Source organism: Phyllobates terribilis, unplaced genomic scaffold (assembly GCF_046119375.1).
Source record: "Phyllobates terribilis strain yellow unplaced genomic scaffold, ASM4611937v1 Scaffold_2__4_contigs__length_985480577, whole genome shotgun sequence".
Lineage (NCBI taxonomy): Eukaryota > Metazoa > Chordata > Amphibia > Anura > Dendrobatidae > Phyllobates > Phyllobates terribilis.
This window is the reverse complement of record NW_027362762.1, coordinates 95,840,450-95,860,877: the sequence shown is the minus strand read 5'-3', so window position 1 is coordinate 95,860,877 and position 20,428 is coordinate 95,840,450. Positions and strand designations below refer to the sequence as shown.

The 20,428-nt window shown below is 40.8% G+C and overlaps 1 protein-coding gene across 1 annotated transcript in view; it reads right to left on the bottom strand.

The window, feature by feature from the left end:
* Positions 1 to 20,428, bottom strand: part of PSPC1 (paraspeckle component 1) — a 68,560-nt gene that overhangs the window by 3,294 nt on the left and 44,838 nt on the right. Inside the window, exons 7-8 of the mRNA XM_073662407.1 lie at positions 4,066 to 4,123; positions 261 to 445 (exon numbers count right to left, since the gene is read on the bottom strand). Of these exons, the coding sequence (XP_073518508.1) occupies positions 261 to 445; positions 4,066 to 4,123 (243 nt within the window). The remainder of the gene's footprint in view (positions 1 to 260; positions 446 to 4,065; positions 4,124 to 20,428) is intronic.

Below are 20,428 nucleotides of genomic sequence, written 5' to 3'. Positions count from 1 at the left end.
TAAATTATTTTGTAATAACACATTTTATGAATGAAAATAAAAACACCAATGACTAATGTGTTCACCATTACCCAGAAATATTCTCAATCTTTATGCTATAAATATTAGGTCATACATTATGGCTATTCATCACTGTGAATAGTGGTGAAGGTTGGTTTATACCAGAGTGCAACTGGCTAAAAAAATGCAATAAAATAAGCCAACCATAATCTTGTTCAATGACAATCACATTTTGATAAGAAAAGCTACTAATACATTACCACTGTTCCATTATCTGGCATCATTGCTGCTCCAATGCTGGCAGCTCCTTCAGAGCCCAATGCAGGACCAGGACCCATTGAAGGGCTTGAGACAGTTGCTCGGTTGTTGATATTCATCCCCATCATTGGTGGAGGAGGAGGAGGAGGAGGACCTTGGTTACCAGCAGGTGCTGGGCTATAGTTATCTACGTAAAACAATCTATACTTAGAAATGTTCTCTTTATCTGCTGTGCCCATTGAACATTAAAATATTCCAAGGGTTTCAGTAAAACTAGAAGCAGTATAGAAAATACAGAACACTAGTAGAAGCATATATTTTTACTTTAAAGGAAATCAGTCACCAGAATTTTGCTAACTAATCTGAGAGCAGCATAATGTAGAGACAGAGACCCTGATTCCAATGATGTATCACTTACTTGGCTGCTTGCTGTATTCTTATTAAATCACTATTTTAGCAGCAGGAGATTATGACTAGAGAACTACTCGACCTGCTGACAGGTAGTCCAACCACATCCCACTACCGATTGGCAGCTTTCTGCCTATGCACAGGGTGCACAGAAATCTGCCATCAATCAGTAGTGTGAGCAGGGATATACAGAGCTCAGCATTCAGAGACCTGGTAGAACTGCAGTAGAGAAAGGAATGTTACACATCACTGGAATCAGGGCCTCTGCCCCTACCTCATACTGCTCTCATATTACATAGGAAAAACCCGCTGACATATTACCTTTAAAGAGCACCTGTTATTTTATTTTTCTATAAATGATAGGCACTGCATCAACAGATTGTGCAAAAAGGCAGATCTGAAACGCAGAGCTCATGAGGCAAAGAGCACAGCTTCTGCCTGACCCAAGCACTGAGCAGAAAAGGGGAAATAAAGGGGTACTCCGGGGAGATAAAAAAAAAATGTTGCACTGTCCCCGAACTCAAACTATAAAGATGAGATGCAATGCACTTTTGTTATCTTTAAAACACTTGTAATTCAGCTTGACAGGAGCTGCTCCTCACTGCCCCCCCCTCCCATCTGGGACAATACATCACAGAACAGTGTGAAGCTCTCAGCTATAACAGCCAGCCTGAGAAGAGGGGGCATGGCCTGCACCCTGCTAGTAGCCCTGCATTGAAGGAGACATTATCAGGAGATTGGCTACAAGAAGCTGGGGGGCGAGGCCACTCCCCAGTCACGCCCTCTCACATCATGCTGCAGTGAAGGAGACATTATCAGGGGGCTGGATGCTATTAGAAGCCAGAGGGGGGGGGGGAAGCCACGCCCCAGTCATGTCCCCTCATTTCGTGCTGCAATGAAGTAGAAATTATCAGGTGGCTGGCTGCCACTAGGAGCCAGAGGGAGGGGCAGGCCACGCCACCTCATCTTCTGTTGCAGTGAAGGAGACATTATCAGGGGGCTTGCTGCTACTAAAAGCCAAGGACAGTCAATGCTACTCCTTCTCAGACTGCCTTTTATTCACAGCAAGGAGCTTTACCCTGCTATATGAGGGATTGTCCCAGACAGGAGGGGGGAGCATTGAGGAGCAGCTCCTGTCACACTGAATTACAAGTGTTCTAAAGAGAATAGAAGTGTACTGGGCATCTCATCTTTATAGCCAGTAAAGTATAAAAATATTCTCTCTTCCCGAAGTACCCCTTTAACACAAAATTAACCGCTCTGTTTGCACATGGTTAGCCAGGAGCTTAGCGTTTCTTCCTGAAAAGCTGTATGTTTTAAGGTATGTTCAAAAGTGGCGCTTTTTCTGCTGCGTTTTTTTTCCCTTGCGTCTTTTTTTTAAATCTGCAGTATGTCGATTCTTTTAGAGTTTTTGCAGCGTTTTTCACCCGTTCAAATGAATAGGAAATAAAGGCAAGTAAAAACGTATCAAAAAGCACATTTTATGCAGAGTTTTTCCAGCCAACACTCTGGTATTTGTTGCAGAAAAAAACCTGCAAAAATTCCACATGTGAACAAACCCATAGAGGTACTTTGAGAGACATGTTAGGTGGTACACATCATTAAAAAAAAAAAAAATTTAAAATGATCACTATTCTAAGGTACCAAAATGATTTTTTTAATTAAAAAAAGCTAATTCAAAAGGGTTATTCCCTTTCATTTAATATTCGGCCCCAGTTTCAGGTTTTAAAAATCAACCATTCCCCCTGTACTCACCTTCACTGGGTCCATCAGCAAGTCTCCACCACTGCTCCCGGTGTCTTGCATTAACTGAGGCGCTGACATCACGTTGACAGCCAATCAGTGAGCTCAGCAGCTCTGCCATTGTAGACGGCATGTCCTCTTCAGAGCCACTGAGCTCATTGATTGGCTGCCGGGACGTTGTGATACAACCAATGCCAGACACCGGGAGCAGCGGTAGAGACTGGTCGGTGAACCCCAGAATTCTAGTACAGCGCAGTTTGTTATTTTTGAATCTATTATTTGAAAGGGAACAACCCATTTAAGTTTGTTCCAAGGATTAAAAGTAATTTGTAATATCAAAAACTTTTGATGTCAGAGACTCATGTCAGTATCTTTGATCAGTTTGATCTATGGGATTTGACCAATATCAATTACAAAAACAAAGAATGAGAAGCACTTAGCCGAGTTCTGTTCTCCTCTAATATTAAATTCTATAATGCGAATCTTCATTTTTGGAGAAGAGCAGCCTCTAAGTTAGTTAAGCTCTTCTCCACCTTAGGCCGGTTTCACACATCTGTTTGTTGGGATCCGGAATGGCCAAAGGTCTGTGGACCCAAAACGGATGGCCTTGTATAAACCTAGGAGGCTGTTGAGTTTGGGTAGGTAGGACCAACAGCCAGTCCATGCATCGCAGACTGTAACACAGTGTGTATGTATTCAAGTAACAGCACATCCTCTATCCGTTATGTGACTTTTACCCTGAATTTTTCACCAGTTTTCCCTTCAGCAGGATGTCTCTCTAATTTTCAGGTATCACTGAAACTAAACCACTGAGCTAGTGGGTAAAGCTGCTATGTCATCTTTCATACACTGTACAGAGACAGATCTCTGCTTCTCGCCCTCTCTAACACACAGAGAAGCAGCATCATAATGGATGACATCATACAGAAGTACTGAGCTGTGTGGCTGTGAATCCAGCACTGAAGTGAAATACATTTTCTGAATGCTATAGCAGGATAATAGGTTATGTAACCCTGACACCCACTATGCTCAGTGTGTCTAGCTTAATTGGTTTCAGCTGGTTTTCAGAAGCAGATGAGGGAAAGAAGTGGCTCATAAATGTAGAAATAAGCAGATTTCTCTGTCTGATTGTAATATATTAGAAAGTTTCTTACATTTGCTTGCACTATTGATTTATGCAAAGTTTGTTTAACTGACAACCACACTTTAATCTGTGTCTGATTATTCCTGACATATTTCCTGAACAAGATATGGATTTTAAATGACCAAGTAACTGGAAGATTAAATATTTAAGATGCATGCTATACACATGGTAAATGTACAGAAATATGCTAGGCAGCAATATCTCCTGGTTTATTCATTTTTGTGGATGAAAGCACAGTTAATAGTACATCTTATGAAAGATTCAAGAGAATAAGACATAAAAAAATTACGTATATATATTTATATCACAATGAAACAAAGCCTAACCACCAAAGAAGTCTAATATTTTAAAGTGCTATTTTTACACTAATTAAAATGAAAACTCTGCTACAATACAAAGTGAAATACAATAGAATATTACAAGTATTAAAAAAATGCCAGTGTAATCTAAAATGTTAAATAATGGGTTGTGTGGACAAAAAATAAAAATGGATTTTTAGGAAAAATCCCTACCTCCCATGTTTATTGCTCCACGAACGCCCATATCACCCATTCTCATATCCTGTTCTCTCTGAAAATAAACATAGTTTTTGTAGTCAACCTAATCAAAATTAAATTAAAAAAAATGTGTAGGGGAAGATTATGTAACATTACTGTTTAGTATGGTATTTTAGAGCCATCATGCAGGGGAAAAAAAAAAAAAAGTCAAATCTCAAGTAACGAATGCCGAAAGTAATGCTTGCTGTAAATAAAGATTAAATTATAATAGTAATAATACAAAAATAATATAAAAAAAGGTGCTGTTTGACAACAAAAGCATTTTGATATGACCATTCCATTTCCCTTTATACAACAGTAGGATATTGAAATAGCTTTACTAGGCACAAATCTACATTCTGACTGCAGAAAGTTTCCAGGGGTATAGATAAACAAAAGGAATATTTAGTATGAAATACATGTGATTCTAGGTTTAAAATTTGCAGTTTACAGACATCAAATTCAAGTCCAAAATTGGCTAGAATATTGCAAAACACACAACAGTCTCACTGTGCTCAAAGTAAAACCTTTGTTACTACTAAATAACAGCATTTTTATAATGGACAAAGAAATGTACATTAAATGGTAATCGGACAACGATTATAACAAAGCTCAACGAAAATCGTGAGAAAAGCAAATGTAGAAATACATAGTATATGTACTATAGAGTGAACTGAGTCTTTTCAAATATTTAGTGAGCAGACGTTCCATTATTCTTTCCTGTAATTAAAATGAGAACCTCACGACCCATTAGATGATGTATTTCATATATTAGATGATATATTAGATGATGCATTCAGTGGTTTGGTAACAACGGAAGACCAGAGGCAAAGGCTATATTCTCTAACTCCACACACGGAATATCTTTTACAGTATCAAAATATTATTAATATATATATACATACATACACACACACATATTATAGATAGATATATTAGATAGATATGATAGCAAAAGTGCTTTGTCACTCCCTTAAATAAAAATAAAATTACAAAACTTATGAAGTCGCGTCTTGATTATTGTGATAAATGTGCCTTTTGTTTTTTTGCTACTTAGAAATGGTTAAACTTTATAAAGTAAAAATGGATCCAGTTTTTATATCCTCACCGCTACAGAGTTATTACACAGACCAGAAAGACATTTTAGGATGTAAGGTGGTTTGCAAGAAGTTAAACACCTTCTCAATGATTCATGTGAAGACAAAACAGGTAAATCAAAAGTGTGGTCGTTTAGATATGAAATGTTTTAAAAAGTAAAATAGTTTGTTTTGCTGAATTACTTTCCTTTTTCCTTAATACTTTGATAACTTAACAGTCGACATGGGAGGTATTTTGCAATGTAAATTTTTTTACCACAGTGCTGTAGAATAAAATTGTAGCCTGGAAATATCCTGAACTCCCTGAATAAGGAGGAGACATCTCAACATTAAGAGAAAAATACAAGAAGGCATTAGGGTTTTTTTTTATGTCCACAGAGGCTTCTTACGGATAGATTTTACTTTTGCAAGATAGGTGATACATACAGTGAACAAGACAGGGTCTTTATGATATGGATAATTCCTAAAATCACTTTAACTAGGTGCAAATTTCAAGAAAGAAAAATTAAAAGTGAAGCATGCACCATGAGGCTCTCTCTGTAGTATTAAAATGTACTTTATATACGGCAGCATTTCAGACGCAAACAGAAAAGAAAACCAGATTAATGCTATTTACAATCCACATGTTGATAGCGTTAAGTTTCGGTCTTCCAGTACACTCACACTATCTTTTTTTTTTTTTTAAACCATTTCTTTTGATGAACGGTGTCAAAAGGACAGTGGTATTCCAGAGCGATATGCCTGTATGTATTTATCCATGAAAAGTATAGTTTATCCCGCAAGAAGAGACGACCTGTGACATCACAAGAAATAAATCTTCTCGACTGACTGAGCACAAAGAATTTTTTCCCCAACATTAACTCAGTAAAGAAAATTTATTTTTTCTCCTGTTAACACACTTCTCCGCCAGCTCCGGTATGTGTGATAACGTTACAGCTCCTCTGTCAGTTGAGACACAGGTGTGAGGAGTTGTGTTTCTTTAGACTGCAGCCCGTCCTGACACGTGACTTGGGCCATTTCAATACATTCTTGGAGAACAGCTTTAAAATGCTAGCATATTTACAAACTAAAGGCCCCATAAACAATAGACCCAACACTGACCATACTTGCAGACAGTTTCACCTATACGTCTTCGACAGATTATGTCGGAGGAATGAAGGATCCACGTCAAATTTTGGACTGATGTTTTTTTTTTTTTTTTCCCTAAGCAAAACAGTCGCCAGTGGAGTCCGACAGTGGTTCTCTCATAGAGAGCAGAACAGCATCGTTCATCTGATAGATATCTATCGGCATGGGTTTGGGGGAAGGTGGGGGTTGTCTTAAGGCTTAATTCAGGAAGTTTGTTTTATGCTTATGAGGCTGTTGGTTCATGCCAGGACACCTGCATTTGGTCTAGGGGCTGGGATCCGCAATGGGATTGTGAAACACAGGCATTTGGATGCCGCCTAAGACTTGAGATACTAATTATTTTCAGCCTGTAAAATGCTAAGAGTCAAAAAAAAAAAAATATGCTTCCCATGTTTTTATTATCAATTTACAAGTACATGTGAAAACGCTTAGTCACAATAGTAACACATTTACTCATTTTAAAAAAAAAACGCAACACAATAAAATACACGTTACAGTTCTTAAGGTAGCACTAGCGAACTAAAGTCCAGATAAGATTTGGGATATCGATGTTATGTAGCCATTAAAGCTGTTAGATTGTGGCTTTCCTTTTGTTTGCCTTTTTTCCCATGTTTTCTTCCCCTCGCCTTGTCGGCTTCCTCTTCTTCAGAATTCTCATTGTGTGAATCTTAAAAAATTATAATTAAACTTGTTTTACCACACACAAAATCACTTGATTTCAGATACAGACACATTTGGCAAGTCACACACTTTTTGCCATTATTTGGAATTAGTTTGTAAAATCTGTATATTAGAAAATAAAAATTACATGCATTGGTGACTCTTCTCGTCAGTTCTTAATTTAGAAGATAACTTATTTGGATGGTATGATCAAATGTAAAAAAACGTAAAGAAGTTGTCCACTACTATAGAAAATGCCCCCGTCGATTTAAAAGGTGGAAATAAGATTTTTTGAAAGTACCTTGTGTTGTGATTCTTGCCTGTGAGTGGCGCTAATGCTGACTGCTCACCAGGAATCATGTGACCCGGCTGTGGCATCCGCTGATGTCACATCAAGTTCCGGATGCAACCAGGCGTGACCCAGTGATGCGCACCCCTGATTGATGGGCTGTGGGCGGGGTTTCACCACACGTCACAGCCCAGCATCCACTGCGCTTTCCCAACGAAAGCAGAGGAGAGGGAAACCCCGCCCACAGCCCATCAATCAGGGGGGCGCGCGTCACTGGGTCACACCTGGCTGCATCCAGAACTTGACATGACATCAGCAGATGTCAGAGCCAGCTGCAGCCGGGTCATGTGATGCCTGGTGAGCAGTTAGCAATAGCATCACTCACAGGCAAGAGTCGCAACACAAGGTACTTAAAAAATCTTATTTCCACCTTTTAAATCGATGGGTGCATTCTCTAGAGTAGTGGACAACCTCTTTAAGGTTTGTTTACACAGCAACATTTTGTACCTAACAAAAACTGATACCAAACAGTATGAGGACAAAACATGGTTAAGGATTTTGCTCCCACAAAGCACAAACGTCAGCAGCACCTTTACATAGGGCGATGTACTGCCGAATGAAGAGATGACCCCGGGCAATGACGGTTCATGTGCAGAAACTCTGGCAGAGGAGGCAGGTCACAGAGGGAAGAGTGAGCTGACCTCCAGAGATTGTTGGCGGGCGGGCAAATGGGAGAACAGGAGACCTGGAAGTGCGAGCCGCCCATTGCACTTGTGATTAAAATGTCAAGGCTCGATTTCTCTACAATTACACAACATAATACTACAAGCAAAGTGTGGATTTCATACGCATTAAAGGGTCTTTACACACATGCCCCTTCTCACGCTGAAAGTTTCAAATAAAAACACTCATATCTACTGTGCCGGCAACACTACAGCGTTGTTGGCACTTTCCTTCCCGATGCGCACGTGAGCCCTGTGGCCAATCAGCGCAGGAATCAATATACCTACTTACGGACATGTATGTAATCAAGAGAAAGTGAATGGCAAGCCGCAGCTCTCACTTCCTCATGATTAATAATATGTCCGAAGGCGGGGACAGTGATGCCAGCGCTAATTGGGAGCATGGCTCACATGTCATATCAACCTCATGACAGCCCTGGAGTGCAAGTGCCGACACCGCTGGGAACGGCATCGGCACACGAGGAGTGTATGAGTGTTATTATTTTAATGGGGACAAAATACAGAGTGAGAAGGTATCGTCCTAGCAGTGGATGACACCTTTAATCTGGGGTCTAAATATACTAATGACCGTTTCTTTCTAAAGAGGTTTCCCAGGTATAAGATTTTTAATGGTTATGGTCTTGCTCTAGGGTGAAAATGATAAAACTTGCCTGTAAGGCTGAATTCACCCGACAGCATTTACAATAGCGGACCCAACCTGAGCTAAAAGCCTCATAGCCAACAAGCTATTAGTTTGTGTCAAGAGACCCATGGGTCAAGAGCTGAGCATTGTGGGCCTAAACATGGAACATAAAATATGTTCATGTGAATACACACTTACTAAAGGTTTGGATACTTGATATGGCCTATTAGACTATTCAATGCCCCTTTTCTATGGCATACTGACATTTTCCAACCCGGCAAAGGCCAGATGGAAACTCTTTTAGCCTCATTCTGACCATGGAGCTTTGTGTTCTACATCTGCAGCTTTCCCAAAAGTGCTGTGGAAAATTATAAGATTTTCACTGAAGCCATACAAGCAGGTAAATGATTACCAAACCAAGCAAAGGAGTCAAAAATATTAGACTGTAAATTTTTTTTTTATCACAGAAAATGATCTGATATCATGTCCAAGTGGCAAAAATATCACATCTTGTGGATCAGCAGATAATTTGAAGGTAACATTAGAGTCTGGTGTTTTCATTTCAATCTATTTAAGAACAGGGATCTATTAATGTCTGATCTTCACAACATTTGTGGACGTGTATCATGGAACAGACCGACAAAATTTTTGAGGATCTCAGATAAAATTATGCTTATTGAAGCTGGAAAGGGTTACAAAACACATCTTCAAAAGTGTTTGAACCTCACTAATCCAGTCAAACAGATTGAGTACAAATGGAGTATATTCATTGTTGCCCTCCCCAGGAGTGGTGAAGCGGCAAAGATCACTCTAAAATCAAGGTGTATACTAGTCCAGGAGGTCACAAAGATACCTAAAGGTGACCTCTAAGCAATTAAAGGCCTCTCTCACATTAACCATTAATGTTCTCGAGTCCACCATCAGGAGAACACTGAACAACAATGGTGAACATGGCAGGATTGCAAAGAAAAAGCCACTGCTCTCCAAAATGAACATTGTTGCCTGTCTGCAGTTTGCTAAATATCACCTGGACAAGCCAGAAGGTTATTAAAGCAATGTTTTGTGGAAGTATAAGACCCAAATTGTTTGGTTTAACTGAGAACAGTTATGTCTGGAGATAAAGGAAAAAAACAAAAACAAAACTGGATTAGGCTGTGTGCACACGTTGCAGTTTGATTCATTTTTGCTAGCAAAACTGAAGCAAAACTTGATGCCAGCAGAGTGAATGAGAAATCTGAAGCGTCATGCACACGTCGAGTATTTTTGACCTGCAGGATGTCAATTCTCTGTGCGTTTTTGCCTGCGTTTCTCACCCATCTAATGCACTGAAAAAAACGCAACGTTTTTGAGGCAGTGTTTTCCTGTCAAGAGATGCAGACATGGTGCAGAAATTTCTGCACACAAAATCCTCAACATGTTCATATACCCTTACAGCATAAAAACCTGAAGTCATCTGTATCCTATCCTGTGTGGTAGGATAGTATGGGTCAGTTTGGCTACATCTAAGCCAGGCTGGCTTGCCATCATTAAGAAAAGTTGTCCACTACTAGGAGCGGCCAGCCGCAGCTCTGGCTTCCTCTTTATTACTTATTTGTCTGGAGGTGTGGAAAGTGAAGCCCACGCTGATTGGGCGCAGTGAGCACCGGGAGAGCGAGTGCCAACAACACTTGAGCGGCGCCGACACGGGAGGAGAGTATAAGTGTTTTCATTTTAAAAGGGGGCAAACACTCAGATTGAGAAGGGGGTTTGCCCTAGCAGTGGACAACACCTTTAATGAATCAAAGAATAAAAGCTCCAAGTCAAAGCCCTGACCTTAGTACTTTAGGAATGTTGTGGAAGGACCTGAAGCAAGCAGTTAACGGGCAAAAACCTGCCAACATATTAGAACTGAAGCGGTTTTGTAGGGAGGAATGGGCTAAAATTCCTCCAAGCCAATGTGCAGGACTAAACAATTACCGGAAACTTAGTATAAGGGTATGTGCACACGATGCAGAAATGAAGCAGAAAATTTCTGCATCATTTCTGCATCTCCCTGGCATAAAAAACGCATGCAGATTGTGCATGCATTTTTCCTGCGGAATACATGCGGATTCACAAGCGCTTTCCAGGCGATTTTAGCATCACTTGGAAAATGCTTGTGACAACTAGGTCACACTATATAAATCCATACAAACAGCATGGATTTATATAGTGTGACCTGAGAGAATGGTAAAAATAAAAAATAAATGTATACTTTACCCTCCGATGGCCCCCGGTGTCCTGCTTTACACTCCGTTCTCCCTTGCCGGCAACATTGAATTGAAAGACCTGCCAACGTCAGCGCCGCGTGACCCGTCACATGACTCAGACGTCAGCGCAGGTCCTTCAACTCACTGCAAAGTGCCGGGAACCAAGCAGGAGCGCTGCGCGGGCCGACAGAAGTTAAGTATACATTTATTTTTTATTTTATTCTTTTTTTACAGCTTTTTTATGGTACCTGGGTGTGGATGAGAGTCTCATCTTCTCCACACTCGGGTACCATCCGCATATTAGAACGCGCCAATAACGCAAGTACAGATGCAGTCTTGCGGAATTGGCGCGTTCTAATGCAAGTCAATGGCGGCGAAAACGCCGCGTTTACGCAAAATTGACATGCTGTGGATTTTTGAGCGCAGCATTTACGCTGCGGAAAAATCCGCATCATGGGCACAGCACATGCGGATTTCAATTGGGGAACATTGCTTCCCTTCTACCATGCGTTTTTAATGCGTTTCCGCAGCTGCAAAAACGCCGCGGAAACGCATTAAAAACGCATCGTGTGAACTCAGCCTTACTTAGATGCAAGTATTGGTGCTCAAGAGCATCACACCAGATACTGAAAGCAAAGGTTCACATACTTTTGCCACTCACAGGCACGCGATATTGGATCATTCTCCTGATTTTAAAAAAATGACGATGTAATATTTTTGACCTATAACTTAAAAAGAGAACCTGTAATTTGATTAATGCTGCCTAAACTTTTCACAATTGCAGCCAAGTATGTTTGGTCTCTGAAATGTCACAGCATTGCACACACAAGGAAGAAACCTGTCAATCAACTAGAATATTGAGGGAAGAAGCCGGCCTGGGGCGGAATCGGACTAGTCATGCCTCTAACTATAGTCATCGCCTGGCCGTTCAAGCATCGGGGCGCTTCAGAGAAACCATATACTTGCATGCACTTGTGCAGCCAGGCTCGGATTCATGCTGCCAGTAGTTTGAGCAGCGTGAATTGATTGGCAGGTTCCCTTTAAACATTTCTATGTACTTTGATTTGTGAAATGAGCGAGAAGTATGACGTACATGCAAAATGGATGTAACGAATGGTAAAAAGTTAATGACGATTACTGCTAAGACTTGTCAAAACATCAAAGGGCTTCCCTAAAACAAAATACACACTGCCTCATAAGTAATGGCACTGCTTATAGTAGAGGGCATACAATTGCTGGTCATTGAAACAATTTATTTCACCACAAGGGGAAGATAAAAACTTTATAAGGAACCTGTCATGTCCTGGAGATAAATGGGGGAGTTAATCTGCAGGCAAAGCGCATTAAAATCCTGCCTGCATGCCTTACTAGAAGAGCAGCTACAAGAAGAAAATTAACTTGTCCTCCCTGTAGGTGCTTCGCTATCAGTCATATAGGTGGTGCAGCAAGCTTTAATCACTTCCCTGAACTATGACTGACAGCCTGCTCTTCAGCGTTTGTGTGCATAGTTGAGTTGCTTGGACTTGTTTTCATGTCGAAAGTTATGGTTTCCTTTGCTGCAATTTTTCGATTAAGACCATTTTTGGTGAGACTTTTCAAACAGTGGATGGGTGTAGCTGGGTTCCACTAGTTGTTGCCTTTTCTGAGCTGATGGCACTGCCGGACATCATCCAATTTCAAAGAGAAGTAAGCATCATGTGTCTTCCATCTGCTGCACTAAGTTTCCTTGGCCGACCACTGCATGTACGGTCCTGAATTTTGTTAATTTTTTTGTGTCCTCAATGCTGAGAAATCTTGGTAGATACTTTATCCATCATGTAGTGCAATGAAGGAGGCATCTGATCAGCTACAAGAGTCCTGGACATGACGACCCAAAACAGCCGACGTAATTAAGAACCATCCTCAGCGTAAAGAAAGACAAGGAGTCCGGGATGTGACGACTCCAAATACACAGCCAACATCATTAAGAACAATCTACAGCGTAAAGAACAACAAGGAGTTCTGGGACATGATGATATGGCCCCACAGAGCCCTGATCTCAATATCATCATGAAGAGACAGAAGGATTTGCACAAGCGACATCCACAGAAGATCTGTAGTTAGTTCTCCAAGATGTTTGGAACAAATTCCCTGGCGACTTACTTCAAAAACTCTGTTTAAGTGTACCCCGAAGAATTAATACTTTGATGAGGTTTTGAAGGCAAAGAACGGTCACAACCAAATATTGATTTGATTTAGATTTCTCTTTTGTTCACTTTGCATTTTGTTAGTTAATTGATAAAAATAAAATATGAAAACTTTGAATATTTGAAAGCATTCTTTACAGATTTTTTTTTCTTACACTTGTCTAAAACGCTTGAACAGTACTGTACGTGATGAACAGAGTCAGAAAGTAAGTGATCAGACTCGGCCACCATCTTCCCATGATCTAATGGGAAATTTCTGATGCTGACAAGTCCCTTGTAGGCACTCCTTGTAGTGGACAGGTGACGGCTAAACAACTCGGTTGTATCTCCTTGAACCATTTTGGGTAGGTGCTAACCCTTGCATACTGGGAGCCCCACACAAGATCTGCTGCTTCAGAGCTGCGCTCACCCAGCTGTCATCACAGGATGGCCTTATCTGGCTCAGATCCTTAGGCTTACCCACTTTACAGATCAACAAAATTATATTTCCTTTACCGGTCAGTGGTATTAATATTATGACTGTATGGTGCAGAATGATACACATGACGCATTACCACCACGTTTGATACACTTCTGAATTATTTAGTTGAAAATTAAAGGGATTTCTCCACTACTTTGATAACCCTTTGTTAAATGCTGTAGAGTCACATGTAAAATAAGAAAACATTAAACTAATCTCCTACAAAGATGCCATTCCAGTGATGTCAGCGCCGGGTTTCGCACTGCTCACATGACACCGCAATTTTATGGGAGTGCTGCAGCCAATCATAGGCTACAGAGCTCAAACTTCCCTCGAACATCAAAGTTTCATCAGAGGGAAGTGTGAATAGTGCAAGCCCATCTCATGTCAGAGGAGCGCCGCGAGATCTGGTGCCAGAGAGGAATAGGAAAACTAATTTTACATGGGTGACTACATTTAGAAGAAGGTTCTCCAAGCAGTGGACAATCCCTTTAATCATAGCTACTTTTACTCTTATAAGGTTTCACATACAAAGCCACTTAGCTTCACAATCTGTAATAATTTAGAATAAAGAACATATAAGATGAAATACCCAGTTTTATGAGCTATCGATAAGACTGCTGGATATATAAACAAATGCATTTCATAAAACCACTTGACAATATACATCGCGATTACCGTATTTTTTGGACCATAAGACGCCCCCAGGTTTAGGCAACAGAAAACAGGGAAAGAAAATATTTCATACTACATTTTCATAATACTTTAATACTTTCCTGGTGACAAAGATGTGGAGGGATTAATTTCACCAACGATGGTGCTCTAGGGTTGTGCCTGCGGGGTAATGCTTTATTCCAAAGTGGCGATAGAAGTAGGGAGTCACACCTGTTGGTCCAGTACACAGTATATTGGGGGAAGGGGTGGTTGAAACAAAAAATAAAGGCGTCATATACTGTCCCCAACAATGACATAACACCAGAGTCCCAATAGAGTTTACATTCGTCATTATAACCAAGTTCATAAAGAGCAAGAGAAGATTTATTGTGTTATCAGCTCTGAGCTTGGTGTTACATGTGTAATGCCTTTGATTTATACCACTTACACTTCTTATTTATCCAGTTTATAAGGTGGCTAACGGACGCATAGTGAACGGGAGGTATGCATCACAGTGATGGCTGTCCAATGTGATGTAACCCAGAGTGTTTCTCTCACGCATGTAAGTACTGATTGGTGCACCTGGGACTGGGTTATGGGTAGCTTGGAGAGATGGGCGGGTCCAGCTACCCACATACCTCACCTCTGGGTTTGGTTAACAACCTATAAAATGGAGGCCGTTGTTTGGCACATGGTCTGTGTTTGGAGGGAGAAGGCCTCCTGTGTGTTGTTGTATCCAGACTGAGCCAGAGAGCTGAATGCTATCCAGCCTGTGTGCCCACAGGACTGGCTAACCAGAGACTCTGCATTAAGGACTCTTTACTTTGTTTTGCCTGCACAAAAGGCTGTTTGTTTTCCTTTTGCTGGGTTTATGAAGCAATAAACCGACATGTACATTTAAAGGAACATGCCTCCAGTTTACCTCCCAAAGCATCCAAGTGAGTAGAAACCCCACAAGTTGTACACTTTAGCAGAAGCTGCTCCAGATCGCACTCTATAAAGAATGGCTATTACACATTGTATGTCAAGCAGTGCTGCACGGATTTACAGTGCCTTTCATTACAACGCACAAAACTGGTCTAATAAGGAGGGCATTTCATGTGTATCCAATATAGGAGCAGCTCCACGAAATTCAGGGGGCTGGCTTCTGCCTCGGGGGTGGGTGGGGATAAAAAAATGTAACCAGGTTGGACTTCTTGCAACTTGCTTGTCATGGTCGCAATACCCTCGGGGTCAATATGCGATCACATCCAGTTGTATTGCGCTGCGATGTAGAGAACGTTAGTCGAGCGTCAAGGGTCATGGCCAAAGTCGCTGTATAGCTCCAGATTTTAAGAATGCAGTTAGGGAGGTTTGGCACTGATAGCCTTCCCTGACTGTGAACTAGAAGATGCGCAGAATATTTTAGGAGGATGCTATGTTTATTATATATAAAAAGTTTTATAGTCAGAAAATATGGCAATAGAAAATTCTGATTAAAAAAAATAAGCAAAACATTTCCAGTTTGCATACATGAAATTAGAGCATAAGCACAGTAGTAACAAAATGTAAGGGATGATTACATTAATGATTTTTGTGGCTTAACAGTTTATAAATCTGAATTACACATTACAGTATTTTTGCATTCGTTATCCCCTCTGAAGGTGGTAAAAAAAAGTAAATAAACTGATAGGTCCTTTTTTGTATAGAGGGAAATACACTGCATACAATAGGGTGCACCACAAGTTACTATGACAAGAAACCTTGAAGAGGAAGAGATCTCCATGCATCAGACATTTTCCCCCTGGAGGTCAATGACTGTATGCAGCAGAGTTTACAGGAGGATTTATCTACTCTAATATACAGGATGGCGACAACCTTTTATGCAAGCGTGACCACAGACTAAAAGAAGACAACAGCTGAAACTCTTCCTCACCGAGCCACCCTGCTAGGTCTGCAGGAGCTTGAAAACAGCAATGCAATTATTACATCTTTCAACATTTTTGACTTCATAAGAATCATTGGGAAAGCAAAGTTCTTCTTATGTCAATACGGAAAATTACAAAGGAAAAAAAAAAAAAAGATAATAGTTGAGATTTTATAAGGTGAAGACATCAAGAGGCATATATAACGCTGAAGGCCATACCATATCAATGGCTGTAAAAAACATTGTTTTGTCATTGGTCACATTTCTACACGATACAGAACGTGATTTGTACTGATTCAAAAGGACATGTGATGCCCGACAATGTGATGCCACCAGGCTGGCGACATTCTAAGAGGGAGAAAAGAGCATCTCATACGTCCCCTGTAGTGCAGACATGACCAGATATCTGAACGCACAGCCTGTCCCATTGAAGTGATACGGGTTTTGGGAGTTTTTTTTTTTATTTACTGTAAGATTAATGCTACAGACTGTACAAAAACTTCAGCTGGAAAGCAAATAACCACCCAGGTCACTTCATTTTACAGTAATTGGTATTCGTACTAACATGAAAAACTCTGAACTCGGCAGTATGCAGATAAAGTGCAAAAAAAGAAGTTTATTTGTGCAATTCAAAAATACGTAAAGCAAGTGTTGGTCCAACATCCGGACCTTCATCAGAATGGTGCAGATTCCTATAGGAAAGAGGAGAGTATAAATGTGGCACTCTAAGGTAGGCTAATAGTGTGGCGAAACACATACTCGCCTCTCTCCTAAAGCAATCTACACCATTCTGATGAAGATCCGGATGTTGGACCGAAATGTCAATATTGCTTTACATATTTTTGAATGGCTCAAATAAACTTTTTTTTTTTTTTTTTTTTTTTTACACTTTATCTGCATACCACCAAGTGCTCCATATTAGATTTACTGATTGGAACCCTACTCATGCTCCACCCCTGTACAGAGTGATGGGTATAATATCCTGCTACAACCCCTGGCAAAAATTATAGAATCACCGGGCTCAGAGGATGTTCATTCAGTTGTGTAATGTTGTTGAAAAAAAGCTGATCACAGACATGGCACAAAACTAAAGTCATTTCAAATGGCAACTTTAGGGCTTTAAGAAACACTAAAAGAAATCAAGATTAAAAATGTGGTACTTAGTAAGGGTAATTTTTTTCAGACCAAGCAGAGGGAAAAAATTATGGAATCATGAAAAACAAACACAAAAGAACCCTCCAATACATCACTAGTATTTTGTTGCACCACCTCTGGCTTTAATAACAGCTTGCAGTCTCTGAGGCATGGACGTAATGAGTAACAAACAGCACTCTTCATCAATCTGGCTCCAATTTTCTCTGATTGCTGTTGCCAGATCAGCTTTGCAGGTTGGAGCCTTGTCATGGACCATTTTCTTCAACTTCCACCAAAGATTTTCAATTGGATTGAGATCCAGACTATTTGCAGGCCATGACATTGACCTTATGTGTCTTCTTTCAAGGAATGTTTTCACAGCTTTTGCTCTATGGCAAGATGCATTATCATCTTGAGAAATGATGTCATCATCCCCAAACATCCTTTCAATTGATGGGATAAGAAAACTGTCCAAAATATCAATGTAAACTTGGGCATTTATTGAATATGTAATGACAGCCATCTCCCCAGTGCCTTTACCTGACATGCAGCCCCATATCATCAATGACTGTGGAAATTTGCATGTTCTCTTCATGCAGTCATCTTTATAAATCTCATTGGAACGGCACCAAACAAAAGTTCCAGCATCATCACCTTGCCCAATGCAGATTCATGATTCATCACTGAATATGACTTTCATCCAGTCATCCACAGTCCACGATTGCTTTTCCTTAGCCCATTGTAACCTTGTTTTTTTTTGCTTAGGTGTTAATGATGGCTTATGTTTAGCTTTTCTGTATGTAAATCCCATTTCCTTTAGGCGGTTTCTTACAGTTCGGTCACAGACATTGACTCCAGTTTCCTCCCATTCGTTCCTCTTTTGTTTTGTTGTGCAATTCCGGTTTTGGAGACATATTGTTTTAAATTTCCGGTCTTGACGCTTTGATGTCTTCCTTGGTCTACCAGTATGTTTGCCTTTAACAACCTTCCCATGTTGTTTGTATTTGGTCCAGATTTTAGACACAGCTGAATGTGAACAACCAACATCTTTTGCAACATTGTGTGAGGATTTACCTTCTTTTAAGAGTTTGATAATCCTCTCCTCTGTTTCAATTGACATCTCTCATGTTGTAGCCATGATTCATGTCAGTACACTTGGTGCAACAGCTCTCCAAGGTGTGATCACTCCGTTTTAGATGCAGACTAACGAGCAGATCTAATTTGATGCAGGTATTAGTTTTGGAAATGAAAATTTACAGGGTGATTCCATAATTGTTTCCTCAGAATTGAGTGATTCCATAACTTTTTCCCTCTGCTTGGTCTGAAAAAAATTACCGTATATTCCGGCGTATAAGACGACCTGGTGTATAAGACGACCCCCCTACTTTCCTGTTAAAATATAGAGTTTAGGATATATTCACCGTATAAGACTACCCCTTTTCCAACGCATACCAAACACCGGTAAAAATTAAAAAAAAACAGACTTGAATTTAACATGGTCCTTTTTTAATTTAAATTCTTATGACATGCAGGTATATAGCAGGAAAACTGTCACTCATAAACATATTAAAATAGGGGGGACCCCACGTCATTTTTTGGGGGGGTCCCCCATTCTAATAGCTAGTAAAGGCTAGGTATTCAGCTGGGGGCTGATATTAGTAGCCTGGGAAGCTCCGTGGGTATTACCCCCTTCCCAGACTTCAAACATCTGCCCCAGCTGTCTGCTTAACCTCCGCTAGAGACTATAATGATGGTGGATCCCACGCCAATTTTCTTTTTAAAAAATCCTTTATTTTAACACTAAATGACAATTGAGGAGTTAATAAAGATGCAGTCCCTAAATTATTATTAATTTTGTAATTAATTTTTCCCAAAAATGTTGACGTGTGCTTCGCCATATTTTTGTGTCCAGTCAGGTGCAGCAGGCAGGAACGGGCTGCCCCCAACCACCAGCTGCCTATTTGTACCTGGCCGGACACAACAATATAGGGAAGCCCTTTTTTTTTTAATTATTTCATGAAATAATTAAAAAAAAAAAAGACGTGGGGCTTCGCCCTATTTTTGTGTCCAGCCAGGTACAACTAGGCAGCTGGGGGCTGGAATCTGCAGCGCAGGGAGGCCCAAGCTTTCTGGGCCCCACCCGCTGCAAATTGCAGTCCGCAGCCACCCCAGAAAATGGCGCGTTCATAGAAGCGCCATCTTCTGGCGCTGTACCCAACTCATCCAGGGCCCTGGTGCGGTGGCTCACTGGGTAATAAAGGGGTTAAGGCCAGCTTGGCATTATCAGCTGGCCCTAAGCCCGAAATTCATGGGGTCACGCCAATATTAGACATGACCGCCATGAATTTCTAGTAAAGTAATTAAAGAAAACACAAACACCCAGAATAAAGTCCTTTAATTGAAATAAAGACACAATTTTTTAATGTTCTAAATTAAACCATACTTACCATCACACCCATTCCAGCTGAAGCCAACGATCTCCTGCAATAAAAGTAAAATAATAAAGCAACCTCATCCTTACCTCTCCATGGTTCCCAGGACCGGTCCAGCTCTGCTACATTCACATGACAGGCTGGACCGCAGCAGAACGCTGCCGTTCAGCTTGCCATGCGGCAGACACTGAGAAGCGCAGGCATGCTTGTGCTCCTCAGTGTCTGACTGTGACGGCATCCAGATGAGCCGAGATCATGTCCAATGAACTCGGCTCACCTCATGCACGTCACTGACAGCGTGGGAAAATTCTCCTGCTCCCCGCATGCGCAGTAGAAGTTTCCCACGCTGTCAGTGACGGACGTCCAGGAGGTGAGCTGAGTTCATTTTCGGCTCATCTGGATGCCATCACAGCCAGACACTGAGGAGCGCAAGCATGCCTGCGCTTCTCAGTGTCTGCGGGATGACAGGCTGGATGGCAGCGTTCTGCTGCGGTCCAGCCTGTCATCTCGATGTAGCAGAGCTGAAGCTGTCCTGGGAACCATGGAAAGGTAAGGATGAGGTTGCTTTATTATTTTACTTTTATTGCAGGAGATCGTTGGCTTCAGCTGGAATGGGCGTGATGGTAAGTATGGTTTAATTTAGAACAATAAAGAATTGTGTGTTTATTTCAATTAAAGGACTTTATTCTGGGTGTTTGTGTTTTCTTTTAACTTTGACTATGGGGTTAGTAATGGGGGTGTCTTATAGACGCCTCTCCATTACTAACCTGGGCTTGATGTCAGCTGGCATTATAAGCTGA